Here is a 20,665-nt window from a genome sequence, read left to right as displayed (position 1 = left end):
TGTGTGTGTTTTCTCTTCCAAACAAAACAAAACAAAACAAAACAAAACAAAAACCAATACTACTCAGCAACAATGAATTAACCTGTAGTCCTGAGCACGAGCCAGGGTGACTCTTTCCAGCCACAGCCAACTCTAACTTAACAGAAGGCATTTGTATGATATTCCTGCCACAGCATTTGGGTATAATGACACCCCACTTACCATCACTGAGAGTCCTGGCCAGTGTGCTCTGATTCCAAAACCTCACCCACCCAGAATCCATTTCTTAGAGATACCAGCTCCACGTGTCTTCAGTAGTCTTTGGAGAGCTTAGGTGCAGTAAGGGAACCCTCCCAAGGGAGTCTGGAAACTGAGCAGAAGCCAGAGAGGGAGGGGAAGGAAGAGAGGGGGCGGACTACAGGGATCCCCCCAGGGAGCTTAAGAGTATCAACCATGCCTTGGGGTTTGCTCTGACTTGTTGCAAGGGGACAGGTCCTTCATACTCCCACTCCACTGGGTCCCTGCCTAAGACCCATTTCAGTGTGGGTGGGTGTCAGGGTGGGTGGGTGTCAGTTCCCAGGCAGTTTTATCTTTTGGTGCCTGTGGGCAAAGAGACCTTGGTAACCCCCAGAGCAGCCTTTTGAAGGGAGTCTGGTGTGGACTGCTAAGACAAAAGCCACAAAAATGGGTAGGACAGACCACAAAAGGGGATCTGGACTGCAGTGAAGGTAGGTAGGTGGTTGGGGCTCAGTAATACGATTTCTGCACAAGGCTCTGGGTTCTGTCTCCGTACCATGAGTGGGGAGCCTGGGGGAGCAGCCACTACATGTTTTCTTCCGTTCCCTCCTTAACTGCCTCTCTCATCTCCAGGAGGGAGTCAGATGCACCCTAGTGAGTGGGGAGACTGTTATCCTGATGGGCAGGTACGCTGTGGTAACCAGTAGCCCCAACACCACCACAGCTTGAAGCCTGTCCTTTGATCATTTGATCAGGGCCTAATGTTCTGTGTAAGTCTCAGGGGGAACTGTTGGAAGAGCCACTGTCTTGTTCTTCACTGTCTTGAAACGTGGTCTCCTCCGAGGTTCCTTACCACAAAGGGAGAACCATATGTTTGCTCTACCGTGTCTCCACACAGGTGGGACAGTCACATGCCATTGGGCAGACTGACCACCTGTTCTGCCCAGTGACAGCGGGATCCAAGCCATAGGTTTAGTTGAGCATTGTCCAGCCACACTTTTCTAGAAGAAAGGGATAGAGGTGGGCAGCACTCTGGGCCTTCCACATGCTTGGACAGCGTCCCACCTCACACAGCTTCCTCACACAGAACAGGACAGTGTCCCACCTCACACAGCTTCCTCGCACAGAACAGGACAGCAGCCCACCTATGGCTGAGCTCGTCCCCAGCCTATGTTTTCCTTCCCCACTACAAGCTTTTCAGTATGATTCAAGCTTGAACTGGATGAGAAGAAGTTTCCAAATGGAAGGTAAAATCTGGCACCCAGATCGCTCTCATGGTTTATGACACTTGGTTCTTTTAAAATTGTTGGGTTTTAGCTATCTGCTGAAAATTTCAGGGCACCATGTGTTGCCCCAAACATTCAAACACACTGAGTTTGTGGGAGTCAGGCCCCTGCATTATCGAGACCCCCTATTGGTCGGCTTCTTTCCCCTCCTCTCCCTTCTGGTCCCATCTCTTATTTCTCCCTATCTCCTCCTCCCACCTTCCCCCAACTCCCCCCAACTCACGCCACCACCCCACCCCACCTCCGTTTCAAAGGACTTCAGGACTCCACCACAGAACGCCAGCCCAAACCCTAACCACTTCTGATCTCTCTGCAGTCTGAGTTAAGAAATGGCTGGATGGAGATCCTGTCCACTGTGCACTTGGCAGGGTCTGGGCTCCTCTCTCTGCACTTTTAGCCCTGAAGACCTGGCAAAAGCTCACCTCTGTTGCTTTTTCTAGGCTTGTGAACCCAGGCAGGGCAAACCACCCAATCCCCTCATGGGGACCCCATCCCAGCTTGAATCCTGGCCAGGCAGGCCTTCCCTATTGTGTGATCTGCTTATACCAGCAAGTAGAACTTCCAGTCACCAGTTCTATTTTCTTCTCGTTTTCTTTTTCTTTCTCTCTTTCTTTCTTTCTTTCTTTCTTTCTTTCTTTCTTTCTTTCTTTCTTTCTTTCTCTCTCTCTCTCTCTCTCTTTCTTTCTTTCCTTCTTTCTTTCTTTCTTTTTCCCTTCCCTTCCCTTCCCTTCCCTTCCCTTCCCTTCCCTTCCCTTCCCTTCCCTTCCCTTCCCTTCCTTCCTCTCTCTCTCTCTTTCTTGTTGTTGTTTTTTGTTTTTGTGAGACAGGGTTTCTCAGTGTAGCCCTGGCTGTCCCAGAACTCACTAGAGCAGGCTGGTCTAGAACACAGAGATCTCCCCGCCTCTGCCTGCCTAGTGTAGGGGTTAAAGGTGTGTGCCACCATCACCCTGCTTCCTCTTTTTCAACGTTAATTTTATTGTGTGTGTGTGTTGATATGTACACATATGTGTGAGCACCCACAGGGGCCAGAAGAAGGCTTTGGATCCACTGGAGCTACAGTAGGCAGTTGTGAGGTCCTTGCCTAGACTCTAAAGCTATCCTCAGTGCTGGGATTGGTTTGAACGACCTTTTCTGCCACCATTGGGCATAGAAGCTCTGTTTTGATGGTTGCTAGATGTCCTTGTTAACCAGACCTAATAGACACCATGGGTACAACAGAGCTATGTGGTGCCTCTGAGTGCAGCATCTAAGGCTCTGCTAATTGCCTCAAAATCGTGCAATCCTTCCTTTCCTTCTAAACTCTCAGTGCTGCATGGACTGTACAATGACTCCTCCGTCCATTTCAGCCTTTTCTTTCCCACTCTGCAGCTCTTAGGGAACGGCTGTTTTGGCCTGGCATCCTTGTTCGGCCCAACCTCTCTCTAGCCTTATGCTGATAAGCCATCTACTCTGGCCAGCCTTAGTGCATGTCATTCTGGAATAGACCTGTTTGCCCTCCGACACAGGGTGGCTCTCTTAGGGGGTGTTCTGAGTCCCCAGGCGGTGTCAGTCTGCACAGGTGCTGCTTTCCCACGTCTCTGTCTCCATTAGGGTGAGCATGCTGAAGACAGCATCCAGGAATCACTCATTCCAATGATGGTTGCTTTGAGAGGAGTCAATTAACATAGGATGATTTCATTTCCCAAGTCATCCTCATCTCCTAATGCCCTGGGGGTGGGAGGCTGCCAGTCTCCTGAATTCTTGGAAACTCACTTTTCTAGCTCTTAATGGCAATCATGCTGGCTGCCTGCTGATTTACATCCCCCAGACAGTAAGTACTCATCAGTGGAAGCTGCAGCCACACCAACAGCCTGAGTCCAGAGGCTGTGCAGCACCATGGCCATGGCCTGCCCTCTGCTGGTCACGAGACTTCCAGGGCAACAGCAGCAAGGTGCTAAGCAAAAGCAGACTGGTTTTGTTTTCTGTTCTGTGAAGTCCTTTGGTATTCCACAATGTCTATGAAGTCCTTCTCAAAGTAATATTTTTGAAACCTGTGACAATGAGGTTATTATGTTGATTACAAATGAAACTGACCATCAGGATAAATAGGTATCTTTAAAAAAAAATTTTTTTTAATTGTTTTTTTATTTTTGGTTTTTTCTTTTTTTCGTTTTTGTTTTTTGTTTTTCTGAGACAGGGCCTCTTTGTGTAGTCCTGGCTGTCTTAGAACTCACTCTGTAGACCAGGCTGGCCTTGAACTCAGAAATCTGCCTGCCTCTGCCTCCCAAGTGCTGGGATTAAAGGCATGTGCCACCACTGCCCGGCTACCAATGACTTCGGAAAACTGTAGCTACACAGTTAATAAGACATATGCATGGACACAACCAACTGGACCTAACAATGCAGGTTGAGTCACTATGATTTAAAAATGAGGAAAAAATGGTGTAGTGTGGAACGCCGTTGGTTTCCCTGGGTGACAGTTACAAGCCCCACTGATACCTCTGGGGTTGTTGCCACCTCCACTAAGAAGGAAAACACTCAATTTCAGGCAGGAAAACTAAAGACCACATCTTTTGACAAACAAATGCAGAGATACCCCCAATTCTACCCGTGGACCCCAGGGTAAGAACACAAGCAATGTTTTGAGAGGTACAGTCAGACAAATGTAAACTATATTTCTATTTGTCCCCCTAGAATCAGAGACAGAGCCCAGACCCATGTACAAGCTAGGGCATTCAACCACCATGTTAAGTCTGTCCTGGAAAATTCTTTTAAGATACAGCATTGATGGCAAGAAGTGGCAGCTGGAGAGAGGTGTGGTAGCACCATCAGGGGGACAAACTCCAGGGTTGAATTCCATGGGTGTCCCTCGGCCGTGTCCTGAGATTTGGGCTCTGCGCAAAATCTACTTTCTTATCAGAGTTATGGAAAAAATTCAGTCCATTAACATACAAAATCTGGGGGTGTTTGTTAACCAATGTTTGTCTTTGAATCGGAATGATATTAAATGGCCAGAGAGAATATGGTCTCTTTCCTCTCTCTTTGGGGTTCCATCAGAAACCCCAGAGTCTGACCTGCTGCCTGATGGAGGAGGCTCTCACATACTCAGAGGATAAGCCCTTCCTTGCTGAGCAAGCACAGGAGGCCCACCTATCTTCTCTTTCCAACCAGAAAGAACAACAGTGCTTGCAAATCACCTTATTACTTTATTAGAAGCATATTTACATTCTTTTTTTGTTTGCAGAGAACAGTTTACAAATATCCACGGTGCTTGGAAATGCATACACGTTATTTCCATCCTTCATGAAGGGAAATATAAGTTAGTTATATTTACTGCGCTAAAAACACTTCTGCCTGTTCCTATACAGAAAAGATTAGCACAGGGCATGAGGAATACTGCGTGGGCCCTTGGTGGTGGCAGGCATTGCACTTACGCTATAATTATGAGGCTGGAAGACTAGGCTAGACCCCACTCCAAAAGGCACAGCAGAGCTACCAGGGCTCAGGTGGTACTAAGTGCAGATTCAACAAAGGACTGGAACATTACGAATGATGTCAGGGAGCGGTCAAAGACTGTTATATGAACCACAAAACTAGCATTTTGCCTAATAGCCACTGTCAAGTCCCCTGAAAGCAAGTATCCCTGCCCGGCCTCCTGTGGCGTGGCCTGGCCCATCTGCCCTCTGAGTCAACTCCTTGATGTGAGGCCTGAAAGCAAGCGAAGGCTCACTCGCTCCCCTGAGAACTATGGCCTTCCTGGGGTTCTGTGAGCTTCTTTACTGCACACTAGATCTGGGAGTCCCAAGACCTGTTTTCCTATTTTTTTTCTAGCCCACTCCCTCCCAAGCACCCAGTTTTCATTTGAGGAAACTTTTTAGAAAGTTGCTTCAGCATCGGGCAGTGACAGAGAAATACTGCTAAGGTCTCAGCCACTCGCCAGACTCAACCGCCTGGGTCCCCCCTCCCCCACCCCACCCCATTGTCCCTGGGAAGGGGCTTTTTAAAAAGAGGGTGTCTGAGGCAGCCAGCCATTTGCCTGTACTGTAACTGAGCACTTAGGCTGCTTTTCTTCTATGGGGCTCAGCCTCTTGGGAGGCTACCTGAGCAGCCCGAAGGCCCAGTCATGGAGGCTCCACATTTCCCTGAGCGCAGCATGTTCCTGAGGGTGGGGAACAGTTCTTCCTGAACAGAGAAGTCCAAAGCTTAGTGGAAATGTACAGTGGGACTCCAGTACAGGACTAGGGCAGAAGTCAAAAGCCTTCCTGGGTACCTGCAGACAAGCGGGCAAGGGTGAGATTGGCACGTGCTAGGCAGCAGAAGTCAAGTGTGGAGGGGGGTGTACCCCTGAACACGGGATCCTGTGTGCAGCCAAATGAGTTGCAGGCTGGCAGTACAGCCTGTGCCTTCTCTGGGTTCTGGCGCCAGCACTCAGCATGGCCCCACCAGCTGCTCCACCTGACATGCTCAGTGGCCCTGGATCAGGCTCAGGAGGCAAGCAAGCAGGTTCCAATGCATTGGTCCTAGGAGGTCACAGCAGAGGCAGCCTGGGTGGTGTCAGGGGGGCCAAGTTATGTATTTGCAGTGTGTGTGTGTGTGTGTGTGTGTGTGTGTGTGTGTGTGTGTGTGTGTGTGTGTATTGCATGTCTCACAGGGAGAGGAAAATAAGATGGGATACAATGTCAGAATCAGCAGAACAGGCATCTCTGGCATCCTTCTCCACGCTCCCTACCCCGACATACACAAAGCAAAGTCAGCTATGTGAAACAAGGGAATGGGGACACCCGGGAGCTGGCTGCTGAGAACCCAAGTGGCTCTTAGGGATGTTTCCCGACACTGTGAGGAATTACTGAAGGCAAACAAACAAACAGACAAACAAACAAAAAACCCACAAGGATCACAATAAGGATGCGTTCGCGGTGATGTCATTAGTAGCGCTTGTGCCCACAGACAGTAGAGCTGGTGTTTGGGCAAACAGGAGGGGTTCACCCATCCTGCCTGGCCCCTGACCTCAACAGTCTAAATCACTCCTAGGTGATGGGAATCTGAGTCTTGAGGAGGTCACCGTGCACCAAGGTGGCACTGTGGACAACTGGGGCGCTGCAGGGGGATGGGTAATTGAGCTGGCACAGAAGCAAGAGGAAGAGGTCCTGAGTCACTTGTTCATAGAGGCTTGGGGGCCCCAGTAGCCACGCTGCCCACCGCAGCCCAGGCTTGTGGGTGTTAGGAAGCATCCCCAGAGCTGTAGGGGAAGAAGTTGCTGGCTTTGCTGGGTGTGGTGGGTCTGGGCTCTGCCTCCTCGCTTAATTTGAAGAACATTTCCTGTTCCCGCTTCTTCTGGTTCAAATCCTCTTCCAGGGCCTGGGGAAGCGAGAGCAGATGGTATTCAGCGGGATGCCAACGATTCCAATCAGAACAGCATGTCCTGCTCTGGACAGCTCCCTGAGGTAAGCACCCCTTCCACCTGCCACACGCCTTCCTGAACTGCTCATGGCCCAGGGCCAATCCTGGGGAACCGCCTGTTAAGGGGCGAGAGGTACAGGCAGGACTCCCGTGATGGGGAAAGAGCAGGATGGATAAAGAAGAGCCAGAGGGGAGGATCTAGCAGAAGAAAGAGATGGCCAAGTGACAGTGCTCACCCCCAGTCAGGACACCCACTGCCTGCGGGAGGGTGTGTGCCTGTCCCTCTGAGGGTCTGAGCTCCTCAGGTAATGGGAGGGGTGCTTTCCAGCTGGCAGCAGCACAGGAGCTTCCGTTGGGCACATGCTCATCTATCCAGATAAACACGATCCTATCAGGAAGACTTCCCAAGAGCACGGGATCAGGAGTGCCAGCTCACAAGGGAAGTTGAAGAGCCAGGAGAGCATGGGCCCTTAGACAAGATCAGGCACCATGTGGGAGGGGAAACTGGATTGGGATTTATGTAAAATTTTCACTTCAGGTTGGCAATTAGACAAACCAAGCCTGGTGAGTTGTGGTGGCAGAGGCGCATACCTTTGCTTGAGACTCGGAAATAGGTAGATTTGTGAGTTCAAGGCCAGCCTGGTCTACAGAGGGAGTCTCGGGGCAACCAGGGCTACACAGAGAAACCCTGTCTCAAAATAAAAAACAAAAAGAACCCCAAAACCCTGAAAATTACTATACTGGCTCAGTGATACAAATATAAACCAAACTGCCCAGGAGACCAGTGTGTGAGCCTCTGGGATCCAGTGTGTGAGCCCTTGGGATCCAGTGTGTGAGCCCCCAGGGGTCTAGTGTGTGAGCCCCCAGGAGACCAGTGTGTGAGCCCCTGGGATCTAGTGTGTGAGCTCCCTGGGATCTAGTGTGTGAACCCCTGGGATCCAGTGTGTGAGCCCCCAGGGATCTAGTATGTGAGCCCCTGGGATCTAGTGTATGAGCCCCAGGGGTCCAGTATGGGATCTGTGAACCCCCCCAGGAATCCAGTGTGTGACCCCCTGGGGTTCAGATGGAGGTGTTGCTCATAGTTCTGCTATTGTTTAGACACAGGGTGGTTTAGTAAGTCGCCCAATTTCAAAGCTAGGAATAGTTGAGCATATCCACTCCAAAAGTTCAAGATGTCCCAAAATTTGAATTCTGAAGTGCTAGTTTGATATAGTGAAAGACACCATTTCTGACCTCACAGGTTGGGTGGCAATCCAAAGGTGGGTGTGCCATAAATACCTCCTGGCTGTGTGTAAGGACCCAGGAGACACAACCAAGTTTGCTTAGACTTGGGTGTTTCAAATGTGACATGCCAGCTGAGGCTTGTGTGCCTGAGCACTCAGCCTCCAAGATGGTGGGGTAGAAGGCATGACTGGTGAAGCTAGGGTCACAGGAGAGGGGACAACCCGGCTTCCTGCTCTCTGCCTCTATGGTGTGATCAGCCCCTCAAACATCAGTGTAGCCAAAACAAACCTCTGTCTGGTGTTCTACCACGAGACAAGAGACGGAGCTAACATGGCCTTTATCCCGAGACATCTCATTACACAGATGTGAATATCCCAGACTTGGATCTGGAACCCACAGCACTCTGGTCCCCAGTGTCTGCTGAAGGGACACTTAGCGTGGAGTGCTGAGCCTGTGACTCAAGCCCTGCTGTCCTTTGCCCACCACAAGTCTCCCCCCAAAGCCTCTGAGAGCACAGGCAGCAGTCTGTGTCCCACTGTGTGGCAGATAGTTAACATAGTAAACATTAACATTGTTTTTGAGAATGTTATACACGAGTACTAACTATATGTACCTCATTTCTTCCATCACCCCCATGGGTCCCCCTCTATGTCCTCTCAAACCCACGACTCCTTCTTTAATTATCCTTGATATATACATATGCTATTTGTATGTATATGAATACCACCCGCTGAGTCCATTTACCATGCTCATATGCATACTTGTTCGAGATGACTGCCTGGGGTCAGACAGCTTCTCAGGGGTCTCATCCCTGAACTCTTCTCTCAGCAACCATCTAATTGTCTCTAACTCTTGTCTAGAGTGAGGCTGTGGGAGAGCTCTCCCCCACCCATGAGATCAATGGGGCGGTCAATGGGGTTGTCATTGTGCCTGCTTTGTTTGTGTATTGAAGTCTCATGGGGCAGCTTCCCTGTCCTATAGGATAGACCCTGCTTTGCAGGCCAGAGTTTCTATGGCAACACAACATAGAGCAGCATGGAGGAAGTAAATGAATATGTTTCTTTCTTTCTTTTTTTTTTCTTTACACTGTAGTTGTCTTCAGACACACCAGAAGAGGGCGTCAAATTTCATTACAGATGGTTGTGAACCACTCTGTGGTTGCTGGGATTTGAACTCGGGACCTTTAGAAGAGCAGTTAGTACTCTTAACCGCTGAGACATCTCACCAGCCCCATACATTTCTTTCTAAACAAACTTATTAACAAATGAGTTAGCCCACCAGCAGCAATGTGTTAACAGTAGCTTAAAGTAGATAATACTCATGTATTTTACAGTCTAACATGGCAATGTAAGAAGGGCCAGGAAAAGAAAGAGAGAGAGAGAGAGAGAGAGCACGAGCAGACTATGCCGAGGCCCCACTCTGTCCTCAAAGTGACCTCAGCAAATCAGGAAGTCTGCACTTACTTAAAAGGAAGCCGTCTGAGTTCTAAAAATACTCCACAGGACTTGCTATAAGAAGGAGACAGAGCTCAAGGCTGGTTGGTGTAATGCCAGAGCACAAAGGACCATCCCCTCTGGGCCTTCCTGCCAGCAGCAACTCGGGCAGCTGTGACAGAACCCTGCCCCGAGGCAGTCCCACAGGCAGGGTGCAGGGCCAGCTCTCTAAGCCCTGGCCTGTGGTGCTTCCAGGAGCCTGAGAGATCATCACAGGAAGCTGCTGGGAGAGCTCATTCTCCAGACCCTTAGGATGTGAGTGCCCAGGAGACAGCTGCCCAGAGTCAGACAAGCAGGTGCACGTTCACTCCCTGATGCCAGAGCCAGCTGGAACACTGGGTACCTGTGGGCTTAGTGTCAGAAATCCCAGCAGGGCACGGTCTGCCTCCTGTCTACGCACACAGTGGCTAGAAAACCCTCAGAATATCAGGCAGTGTGGGCACACGGTCATGGGTCACAAGGTCAAGGGTAACAAGGCTAACCTCTCCTCAGAGTCTAAGAATGACTATGCTGTGCTAGGCAGGGGTGGGTGGCTCACACCTTTAATTCCAGCACTCAGGAGGCAGAGACACGGGGATTTTTGAGTTCCTGGCCAGACTGGTCTATGGAGCTAGCTCCAGAACAGCCAGGGCTACACAGAGAAATTTTGTCTCAACAAACAAACAAACAAACAAACAAACACCCAAAACAAGAATGCTGTGGGTTGGGCTGGAGAGCAGTTAAGAGCACTGACTGCTCTTCCGAAGGTCCTGAGTTCAAATCCCAGCAACCACATGGTGGCTCACAACCACCTGTAATGAGATCTGATGCCCTCTTCTGGCGAGTCTGAAGACAGCTACAGTGTACTTAGAAAGAATGCTGTGCGTTAATGACTCTTTAGCTGACCCTACAATCTTATCGCATCAGGACCATGCTGAGGCCTGCCTGTGATATTTACTGCGTTGGTTACCTTCTTGCTGCTGCTACCAAATACCTAAGAAAAGCAGCTAATGGCATAAGGTTCCCTTTGGGTTCATACTTTGAGGGGGCAGCTCATCCTAAGAAGGCAAGATGGTGAGAGTACCTGGCACCTGGTCACAGTGACTCTGCAGCAAGGAGTCTGTAAAAACCCCAACCATCGAGCCACAGCCAAGAGCCCAGCCCAGCCTGACTCTGGCCTTGTGAGACCCTGGAGAGGCCCCTGCAGAGACCCCTAGCTTTTGAATCCTATTCCTATAGTGTTTGATAAAGAGTGTGGCTTACACTGCTGAGTGTATGGCTGTTTGTTTGCTTTGGTGCTGAGGCAGACCCCAGAGCATCAAACATGCTAGGCTGGTGCTCTGCCCCAGAGCTCCACCCCAGACCAAGCACAGAGATTTACACATTTGGAAACTAACTCAGAAAGTGAAGTAGCTGGCACTGGCCTTTGACCTCACAGAGTGACTGCCTGAAACTCTCCAAGGTGGGGGGAGGTGCCAGCCTGGCAATGTGACTGACTGCTGCTCATGGCAGGGGTTCTCTGCTTGCCTCAGGTGCACATGGGCCAATGTCAAGAGCACCCTCTTAACCCAGGGGTCCAGAGAGCTGCCAGCATTCAGCACAACAGGCAGATGGGTCCTGTCTCTCGGGAACAGACCAATTTTAGGGGTGCCACAAGACAAGAGTCAGAAAATAGGGAGGATTCAGATGTTCCAGGCAGGTACCCATGAGTCCAGTGCAGTACCTTTTTGCGTGGCCGAAGCTTGTCTCGCCATTCCTTCAGGCTCTGGTTGTGGCTCTCATCCAGGGCCTTCAGCTTCTGGGTTTCATGCTCTACCAACAGATGACACTTTTCATTCTGGAATAGGCAGAATAGGGGTGATGAGGCCAAAGCCTGGGGAAACAGACCCATGGCATCCTTTTTTTTTTTTTTTTTAAAGATTTATTTATTTATTATTATATGTAAGTACACTGTAGCTGTCTTCAGACACACCAGAAGCAGACACACCAGAAGAGGGAGTCAGATCTTGTTATGGATGGTTGTGAGCCACCATGTGGTTGCTGGGATTTGAACTCTGGACCTTCGGAAGAGCAGTCGGGTGCTCTTACCCACTGAGCCATCTCACCAGCCCCCGACCCATGGCATCCTTAAGGGCACTACCACCGCGGGCTCACTATGCTGTGGCCACTATCCACAACTCTGCATGTGAGTAATACACTCGCACAAAGCAGTGCCTGGAGGACTATTCCAGAACAGTGATGGTGTGCACGTGTGAGCACGCACGCCATGGTGGAGGCCAAGGGACGACTGCAGAGTCGGCTCTCTCTGTTGCCTTTCGCATGGGTTCCGAGAAATCACACTTAGACTGTTAGGCCTGTGTGCTCACTGTGTACGCAGTCACTGAGCATCCTGCCTGTCCTTCTGGGTGCTTTTGACACTGTCTGGGCTTTTTAAAAAGTTTTGGGCTGGTGAGAGGGCCCAGTGGGCAAAGCCCGGCAATCTAAGTTCAATCCCCAGAGCTGTGAAAGGATGACAGAACTGGCTCCCAAAAGTTGTCCTCCTAACCACACACATGCTCCGGGCGTGCACCAGCCCAAACTCACACACATGCACGAACATCCCATAAATAAATCAATAAACTGCAGCCGTAACTCCTGGTCCCGAGCTATCTTCCCACTGACACCTTTCACATAGCAGGACCACAGGTGTGCTGCTCTGCATCTGGCAACAGCAGTTTTCTATGGCAGCCCAAGCAGACTAAGTCTCTGTGTATAACTACAGGTATATGTATGTGTAATTGTGCATTGTGTCTACGTATCACATGATATATGTAACCTATATGTACTATCTCCTGCCTCATGTCATCTCCTCGGGAGAAGTTCCTAGTGAGGAATGAGGCTGGGGGATCGCCCCATCTTTGCTATATGCTCTGAGGTAAGTCCTTAGCCTTCTAAATTTTTCCTGAGATCTATGTGGCAGACAGGAGTGAGGTCCCTATTGACTCCCTGCAGGGACTGAGTCCTCCGACAGGAACTCTAAGGCAAGGACAAGGCCTTTATCCACTAAAAAAGCCATACAGGAAGGAGAGCCCCTCAGAGGGGTTTTATTCTGGGCCTCAAGCTGGAAGCTTCTGGGAGTTTATTAGTCCATCTAATCACGAATACTCAGAGCACTGTGTCCTGTGACCAACTATGTGTACCACTCGGTGGATCTCTCGGTCAGTGGTCACATAATGATGTCATAGGCAAGGAGTGGGAATGCCTGACCAGAACCCACATGGACCAGTCTCTACCTGGCAGCCTCCAGTGCTGACCATTCTTTTAGAGTCTCCCTGCCTATCCGCAAACTGCCCCATGGACCCAATGGCCTGAGCAACCACCTGAAGTTCACAGAGGCTGGAGCTGGCACCATCTGTCAAGCACAACTCCTCGTCTCATCTGTCAAGCACAACTTCCTGCAACTGGGCCCTCAGGTGGTCAGCCACTCGCGTGCAGGTGGATGCTAGCACGGTGTGGTTCTGATGGGTAAACATCCTGCTTGTTCATATCCCTAATGCATGGGGCCAAACTAAGGTACACTCACAAATCCACATACCAACAGGAAACATCACCTCAACCCTACAGCTACTTCAGAGAGATAAAAAAGAGGCTAGGAGGGTCGTCCGACTTGTCCAGTCTAACAGCCAGAGAGTAGCACGGCAGGCAGGCATCAGCTCACCCGGGCCTGACCGACTGAGATGTAACTCTGCTGGTGGCCTCTGAGCACTGACTTGGGGAAACTGAGACACAGGGCTGCGTACCTGCAGCTGCTGTAGCTCGCTCATGTTGCTTTCACACTGCGCCACCATGTCTCGCATCTGGTTCTCGTGTTTCTGCTGCTGCTGCAGCCTCTCCGCCTTCTGCCTCTTCTCCTCCTGCTGGGAGAACTGCAGAAAGAGGATGCTGCTGCTGGGCGGGCAGAAGCTTGCCTGGACGGCTGGTGGGGGTGGGGGTGGGGTGGGGGCGGGACTTTGCCTAGTTCAGCCTGAGCCAGCAAGGCCCATCCTAGGGACTGGGCCGCGATGCTCTGAGTCCAGCCCACCTCAGGTTCTGCTCTCACTACTGAAACTTGCCCTGAGTGGAGACCCAGCCACTGGCAAGTGTCACCCTGCTGGGTCACCTGATAGGGTGAGATGACAAGTGCCAGGATAGAAATCACAGGGACACCGAGCAGTGTTGGTGTACGCCTTTAATCCCAGCACTTGGGAGGCAGAGGCAGAGAGGCAGAGAGGCAGAGAGAGAGGCAGAGAGGCAGAGAGGCAGAGAGGCAGAGAGGCAGAGGCAGAGAGGCAGAGGCAGAGAGGCAGAGAGGCAGAGAGGCAGAGAGGCAGAGAGGCAGAGAGAGAGGCAGAGAGAGAGGCAGAGAGGCAGAGAGGCAGAGGCAGAGGTAGAGGCAGAGGCAGAGGCAGAGAGGCAGAGGCAGAGGCAGAGGCAGAGGCAGAGAGGCAGAGGCAGAGGCAAGCAGGCAGATTTCTGAGTTCAAGGCCAGCCTGGTCTACAGAGTGAGTTCCAGGACAGCCAGGGCTACACAGAGAAACCCTGTCTCGAAAAAAACAAAACTAACTAAATAAATAAATAAATTTTAAAAATAAAATAAAATAAAAAATTCTGAGGGGCCTGAATCACACAGGAGGTCAGGGTGGATGAGAACACAGAACGTCATGCATGTAAACATGGGGTCATGAAGGAAACCAGTGCATGACCAACTCTATTGAACAAGGATCTGCCCACCAAGGGAGCTTTCTCCCGGGCTACTGAAACGTCCAGGCCATGACTGACTTACACACTGGGCTCTATCTAACATCTGACATGCGGGTCCCCTGCTGTATGCAGCCAGTCCATGCGGCCAGTCCTTACCCAGCTCCCCCATGCTCACTGCCCACAGCCTACCGGACGCACGCACGCACGCACGCACGCACGCACGCACGCACGCACGCACGCACGCAGTCCCCACCTGCTTGATCTTCTCGCGCTGCTCAGAGGCACTGCCCGCACCGTTGATGTGCAGGCTCTTCTTGTACATGGCCATGCGCGTCTTGCCGTCGCTCCTCTGGATCTTGGGTAGCCGCGCCTTCTCCTGTTGCTGTCTGACCTTCAGCTGCTCCATCATGCGCTGGTTGTAGCGCTGCATCTGTTCCCGCTCCTGGGGGGGGGGGACACCAAGCAGAGGTGAGGGAGCTCTAGGTATGGAGGGTGCTCAGGAGCCAAAGGCCACCATGCTCAGCCCGGGAGCCCCAGGTGCCAGCATGGAAGAGCTGTTAGCTCCCTTCTATAGTTCAAAGACATTGTTCTTTCATTCTTTTCTTTTTACACGTATTTATTTTATTGGGGGGGAGGGGTCAAGCATGAGCGTGGCACTCAGAAGACACATCCCGGGGATCAGTTATCTTCTTCTGCTATGAGGGCTCAGGGAATTGAACTCATGTCATCAGGCTTGGTGGCAAGCTTCCTTAGCCACCAAGTCATTTCCACAGGGATGTTTTTTGTTCTTTCAGCATTACAAGTGTCTGACTTGTGATGGTTTGACCCTCAGCATTCTGACTTTGCAGGCATAAGAGCAATGTGATTTGGGTGGACCCAGACTTTTGAGTGTGCATCTTTTCCAGGGTGGACAAAATCTAGTACAATCTTCTGGATTCCGGACAGTGGGAGCAAGCCACAGCTCTTGCTGGCCACACGTTCCTGAGAGGAAATACCCTACGGTAGGCTACTTCAGACCTGTGTGACTAAGCAAGGAAGCCCAAGGGGCATGCGGCTAAAGAACACTTACAATACGTTACTTTCAAGTCTGGATGGTTGAAGGGGGTAGAACCCCAACAAGTCAAGAAACATCTTCTTTTTTCCCCCTTGGGGGTGGGTAGAGCGGGTTCAAGTAGCCCAGAACTGGCTTTGAACTGAGAGGGCCAAGCACTGAGCTGTTGGGTGAGCAAGGGAGCTGCCTGCCCATCTTCATCCTCCCGTGGTTTCCTTGACTCTCACATGGGGCACCTGGGGATGGTCTTGGGCCCTCACTGTGGCTGCAGCAGCCCTTCCTGGGTGCTGCCATCAAGCGGCCCCTCATCCTGCCCCGCCCCGTCTCACCTTCTCATGCTTACGCAGCAGGTCATGCCGCTGCAGGAAGTACTGGTCCTTCAGTTGCTGCTTCACCAGCTGATGTCGCTCCTGCAACTGGTGCTCCTCCATCTCCCACAGGGCCGCCTCACGGTCTGTGGAGGACACGCCACCCACACGGTGAGGAGTGCACAAGGCCGGAGACAGAACAAGTTGTCACCCAGTCCCCTCCCCCAGGTCTCCACCCTGGGACTGAGAACCAGCTGGGCTCGGAGGAATGGGTGCCTGAGCTACCTCAGTAGATGACATTGGAAGAGCTAAGCTCAGCCATTGAAGCTGAGACTATTTACATGAGACTCCTTTTCGGATGGGCAAATGAGAAGGGTTCTGACGGAGAACTTGTGTGGAGAAGACCGGGGTCAGAAAGCCCATGAGGAGGCAGGTCCTCCGCAGACACTGAGTCTAGTGGAGCCTTGACCTTGGGCCTCTCTGTTGTTTCTAAGCCATTTGGGCTGGGAAACACACTTACAACAGCATCATGAGACGAAAAAGCACAGCACTCTCCCCGTGCGGTTTCCTCATAGGACCGTATGATCACAGGATCACACATTAGGATCATGGGAGGGGCAGTCTTACAAGGAGAAGGTGAGGCTGGCAGGAGGTCAGGTGTGAACACTAGCATACAGTGGGGCAGGTGGTGGCCACACAAGATGCTGCTTCTGCACACTGTGGTAACTGGTATCCCTGTCTCACTCCTGACTTTTGGGGGCAGAGGGGTGCCCCTAGTTCCACCTTCGGGGTGACTTTGGGCCCCACCTCGGAGGAGCTCCTGCTTCTTGCTAAGGCAATCTCGTTCCTTGTCGCAGATCTCACGCCTGTTTTCCGTGGTGAGCTTCCTCATGGCCAGCTCCAGGTCCTCCTTCTGCTTGGCTACAAAGTCCCGGTCCTGTGAGGAGGGATGACGAGGCTTTACACAGATGACTTGGGGGACGACAGCTTTCTCCCTGTCTCTGTGAAGGTGAGACACCTTCTGCCTCTCTCACCAGCCTTGGTCTGTACATTTCCACTGTTTACTTTGTGGGTGAGAGTGTTTGCTGGCGGGCATGCATGTATCACACGTGCCTGCGGAGGCCTGAAGAGGGCACTGGATCTCCTGGAAATGGAGCTATAGGTGGCTGTGAACTGCAAAACATGGTTGCTGGGAACCAAACCCAGATCTCCTGTAAAGAGCAGACAATGCTCTAAACCACCAAGCCATCTCTCCAGCCCCTAGCCCTGTGTTTTAAAAAGTTACCTGCTCATAATAACAGGTGCAGCGCACCATTTCAGTACACGATTACCTTATGTACTGATGGGTCCAGGGGACCTGTCACCTCAGATATCTATCCCTTTGTGGTAAACTATTAAAGATCCTCTTCTTACCGTGCTGAGAAATGCACATTACGATTGGGTATGGGCACTTCTGTGCTACTGAACTTAAAAGCTAGTTTCTTCTAATAATAACCAACCTTGCCCAGAGGAAAGGGACAGGCTGTGAGGTACTCAGAAAAGGATGGGAAGTCTGCAGTCAGATCAAGGACTAGGCCTTGCCCCGCTGCCATCAGCTCTGCAGCGTCACCTTTCTGAGCTGATTTCCTCTGCAAATGGAAAACCAAATAACTCCAACCCCAAGGGACCACAAACACTGGACCAGATCATGTGTCAAGCACCTGGAAAACTCCGGCTCCGACTCCTGCACCCAGGGCCGAGGAAGCAGAAAGTGCAAAGACCCCACAGTGAGGAAAACAGGAGGATACAGCAAGGGGAGAAGCTAGCCTGAGGGCGAAGGCCAAGCTGGGAGGGACCAACAGGCCAGGCAGCAGCAGGCACAGCAAGGAGCTGGCCCTTTGCTTACAAACAAGATGAGAGCGACATCGGAGGGTTTGAAGGCCCAGAGCTGAGGGGAGAAAGGGTGACAGAGGTAGATTTGGATTTCATGTCGACAGTACCAGCTGGCTCCGAGAAAAAGAAGTGCAGGGGACAGGAAGAAGGAGGGAAACCAGCTCTGAAGCCAGGAGAGCTGTAACAAAGGTGGGACCCAGCAACACTGACAGATGCACAGGCATAAAGATTAGAGAAATATGGGTGGATGGAAATGTGTGTGTGCGTGTGTGTTTAGTATGCATTTATGTTGTATGTTATATGTCAAGGTATGTGTGTTGGATGTGTATAGTGTATTATATTGAGGGCATGTGTCATGTGTGTGTTGTGTGTATCTCTGGTGTAGTATATATCTTTAGTGTGTGTTTAACATGTATGTATGTTATATGTTATGTGTTGGGGTATGTGTTATATGTAGTAGAGAATGTGTTATGTATATGTCTGGCATGTGTATGTGGTGTATATCTGAAGTGTGTGTTTAGCATGTATGTATGTTATGTGTTGAGGTATGTGTGTTAATGTGTGAAGGAGTATATGTATTGTGTTTTGTTGTGTGTATGTCTGGCATGTATGTGTGTGTGTGTGTGCTGTATGTCAGGAAAAGATGAAGGAGTGGAGGGAAAGCCGGGTCAGGAATGACAAAGGTCCTGGCCTGCCAACAGGACAGAAGCAAGCTCCTCCTCAGGACATAAGAATAGAGCCAGGTCTGAGAGATCAAGACTTTGATGTCTTTTAGACACCAAGGCAGGCAGGTGACCGATCTGGGCTGACAGGAGATGTGACATATGAACAATCTTGCAGTGAGGCGGGCAGGACTAGGATGCAGGCTGCAGCAGCTACTGAGCGATGGGCTAGATTTAGGCATTTAAAACAGGAAGCAGATATTCAGGCAGCAGGCCTGGGCAGCTTAAAAGAAGGGGCCAGCTGCCATTTGGGTTCTCACAGCTGAGTGCTGGAGGCTGGAGACTCACCAGCCGCTGTTTCTTCTGAGAGTGTTCCTCCATCTTCTGCTTCATGCTCTCCTTCCGCTGCTGCCGGGGCAGTTTCTCAACCTCACTCTTCACCTGCAGCAGATATGGCAGAGGATATGGCTCGCACCATGGCTCTTCATTCCCTGGCTGCATTACAACCCTAGTCTTCTCAATGCATGAAATACCAGTTGTGCAGATATGCTGTCAATACCTAAGGTCTCTGGGGTCACTATCAATTTCAGTTCCTACGGTGTTTCTGCTTCTGCAGGATCCCTGCCTCTCTGCTGAGATGTTTTAGTGCAGGTGAGTGGACTCCCTCCTGTTTCTGGCCAGAGAATCAGGAAAAGGAAATCCTTAGTTTCTAGGAATGAACCCCGCAAAGGCATCAGGGTCAGCCGTGCCTCCAGCCTCACCAGGACAGATCAAGACCACTTCAGAAAGGCTGTGAGAAACAAAGCCTCTGACACAGAAGGCAAGTTCTGTCTTAAACGACGCTAACAGGCCTGGGTACTTATGGAAACAAAAAGAAATGTATAGGGTCTCAAGACTTCTGTAACTTCACTGTGGCATTACACATTCTAAATAGATACTGAATGACAAAAGTGTGCATATTGCATTACAGGCTGAGAGAAAGCACTAAGCATAATACTCAAATAGGCAAATATTTAAACCAAGTAATGAATTAAAGTGGAGTAGTAAAAATAGTCAAATACTCCAAACAATAGGCAAGAAATAGGAAAATAGAGAAACAAAAACTAGAGGAACAAGCAGGAAACAATCCCTTAAATGTAAATGGCAGAAACACTCCAACTAAAACAACAGAGACCTGCAGGTTGCAGTCCAACTATATATAGTCAACAAGAGACCAATGTTACTCAACAAGTTAGAAGGATTAAAAAAAAGTTTTCAAAGATTTGCTTTATTTTTTTAATTATTTGTATTAATGTATGTGTCTCTGTGGGGGTATGTACATATATACCCTGTATAAAGAAGATATATGTACACCTTGTATATATAATACGTTCTGTGTATACGAGACATATACATCCTGTATATACAATATACCCTGTATATATCAGTATATATGAGTACTTCCTGTACTTCTCTGTGCAGGTACCTGAGAAGGCTAGATATGGGTTCTGGAAACCAAACTGGGGTCTTATACAAAAACAGTTAGTATTTTCAACAGCTGAGTCATTTCTCCAGCCCCACAAAATATTCTATGTAAACACTAGTTAAAAGAAAGCAAGGATTGGGGCTGGAGAGAAGGCTCAGTGGTTAAGAGCACTGACTGCATTTCCAGAGGTCCTGAGTTCAATTCCCAGCAACTACACAGTGGAACTCTCATGGGGGTGGAAGGGGGAGGAGGAGAAAAGAAAACAAGGACCCCAGGTGTGCTGGCACATGCCTTCAACCCCAGGACATAGGAGGCAGCAGCATAGGAGATATCCTGATTTGAGATCAGCCTGGGTATATAGTGAGTTTCAGAACAGCAAAAGGCTACATAGAGAGGCTCTGTTACAAAACAAAACAAAACAAAACAAAACAAAACAAAACAAAACAAAATGGCTGGAGAGATGGCTCTGCAGTTAAGAGCAGTGACTCCTCTTCTGAAGGTCCTGAGTTCAATTCCCAGCAACCACATAGGGCTCACAATCATCCGTAATGAGATCTGATGCCTTCTTCTGGTGTGTCTGAAGACAGCTACAGTGTTCTTAGATATAATAATAAATAAATGTTTGGGTCAGTGCAAGCGGGGCTGGAGCGAGCGGAGGTTCTGAATTCAATTCCCAGCAACCACATGATGGCTCAACCATTTGTGTACTCAAATACATACAAATAAATAAATAAATCTTAAAAAAGAAAGAGACAGAGAGAGAGAGAGAGAGAGAGAGAGAGAGAGAGAGAGAGAGAGAGAGAGAGAGAGGAAGGAAGGAAGGAAGGAAGGAAGGAAGGAAGGAAGAAAAGCAAGGTGTGCTGATACAAGCTTGTAATCCCAGAGGTGGCAGACAGTGGAATCCTTAGGGCCACTGGTCCCAGTGAGAGTCCCAGTCTCAAAAAACAGGGTAAATGGCCCCAAGGGCCAGCACCTAAAAGCTGACCTCAGAATCATCTGCAAACACACATG

General features: G+C 50.1%; 1 protein-coding gene across 3 annotated transcripts in view; it reads right to left on the bottom strand.

Annotated features, from left to right (window-relative positions):
* Positions 1–4,667: 4,667 nt before the first annotated feature.
* Positions 4,668–20,665, bottom strand: part of Stk10 (serine/threonine kinase 10) — a 91,330-nt gene continuing 75,332 nt past the window's right edge. For 2 of the 3 annotated variants that reach the window (NM_001359177.1, NM_001359178.1), the window contains exons 13-19: positions 18,538–18,630; positions 16,463–16,592; positions 15,677–15,801; positions 14,550–14,738; positions 13,357–13,482; positions 11,301–11,414; positions 4,675–6,839 (exon numbers count right to left, since the gene is read on the bottom strand). In NM_001359177.1, coding sequence (NP_001346106.1) covers positions 6,702–6,839; positions 11,301–11,414; positions 13,357–13,482; positions 14,550–14,738; positions 15,677–15,801; positions 16,463–16,592; positions 18,538–18,630 — 915 coding nt within the window. In that variant the 3' untranslated portion in view covers positions 4,675–6,701. Of the gene's footprint in view, positions 6,840–11,300; positions 11,415–13,356; positions 13,483–14,549; positions 14,739–15,676; positions 15,802–16,462; positions 16,593–18,537; positions 18,631–20,665 lie in introns of all 3 variants that reach the window. The other variant, NM_009288.2, reaches the window with a different exon arrangement.

This window comes from Mus musculus, chromosome 11, assembly GCF_000001635.26.
Source record: "Mus musculus strain C57BL/6J chromosome 11, GRCm38.p6 C57BL/6J".
Taxonomy (NCBI): domain Eukaryota; kingdom Metazoa; phylum Chordata; class Mammalia; order Rodentia; family Muridae; genus Mus; species Mus musculus.
The sequence above is the reverse complement of the archived record's forward strand: the minus strand, read 5'-3'. Positions and strand labels throughout refer to the sequence as shown.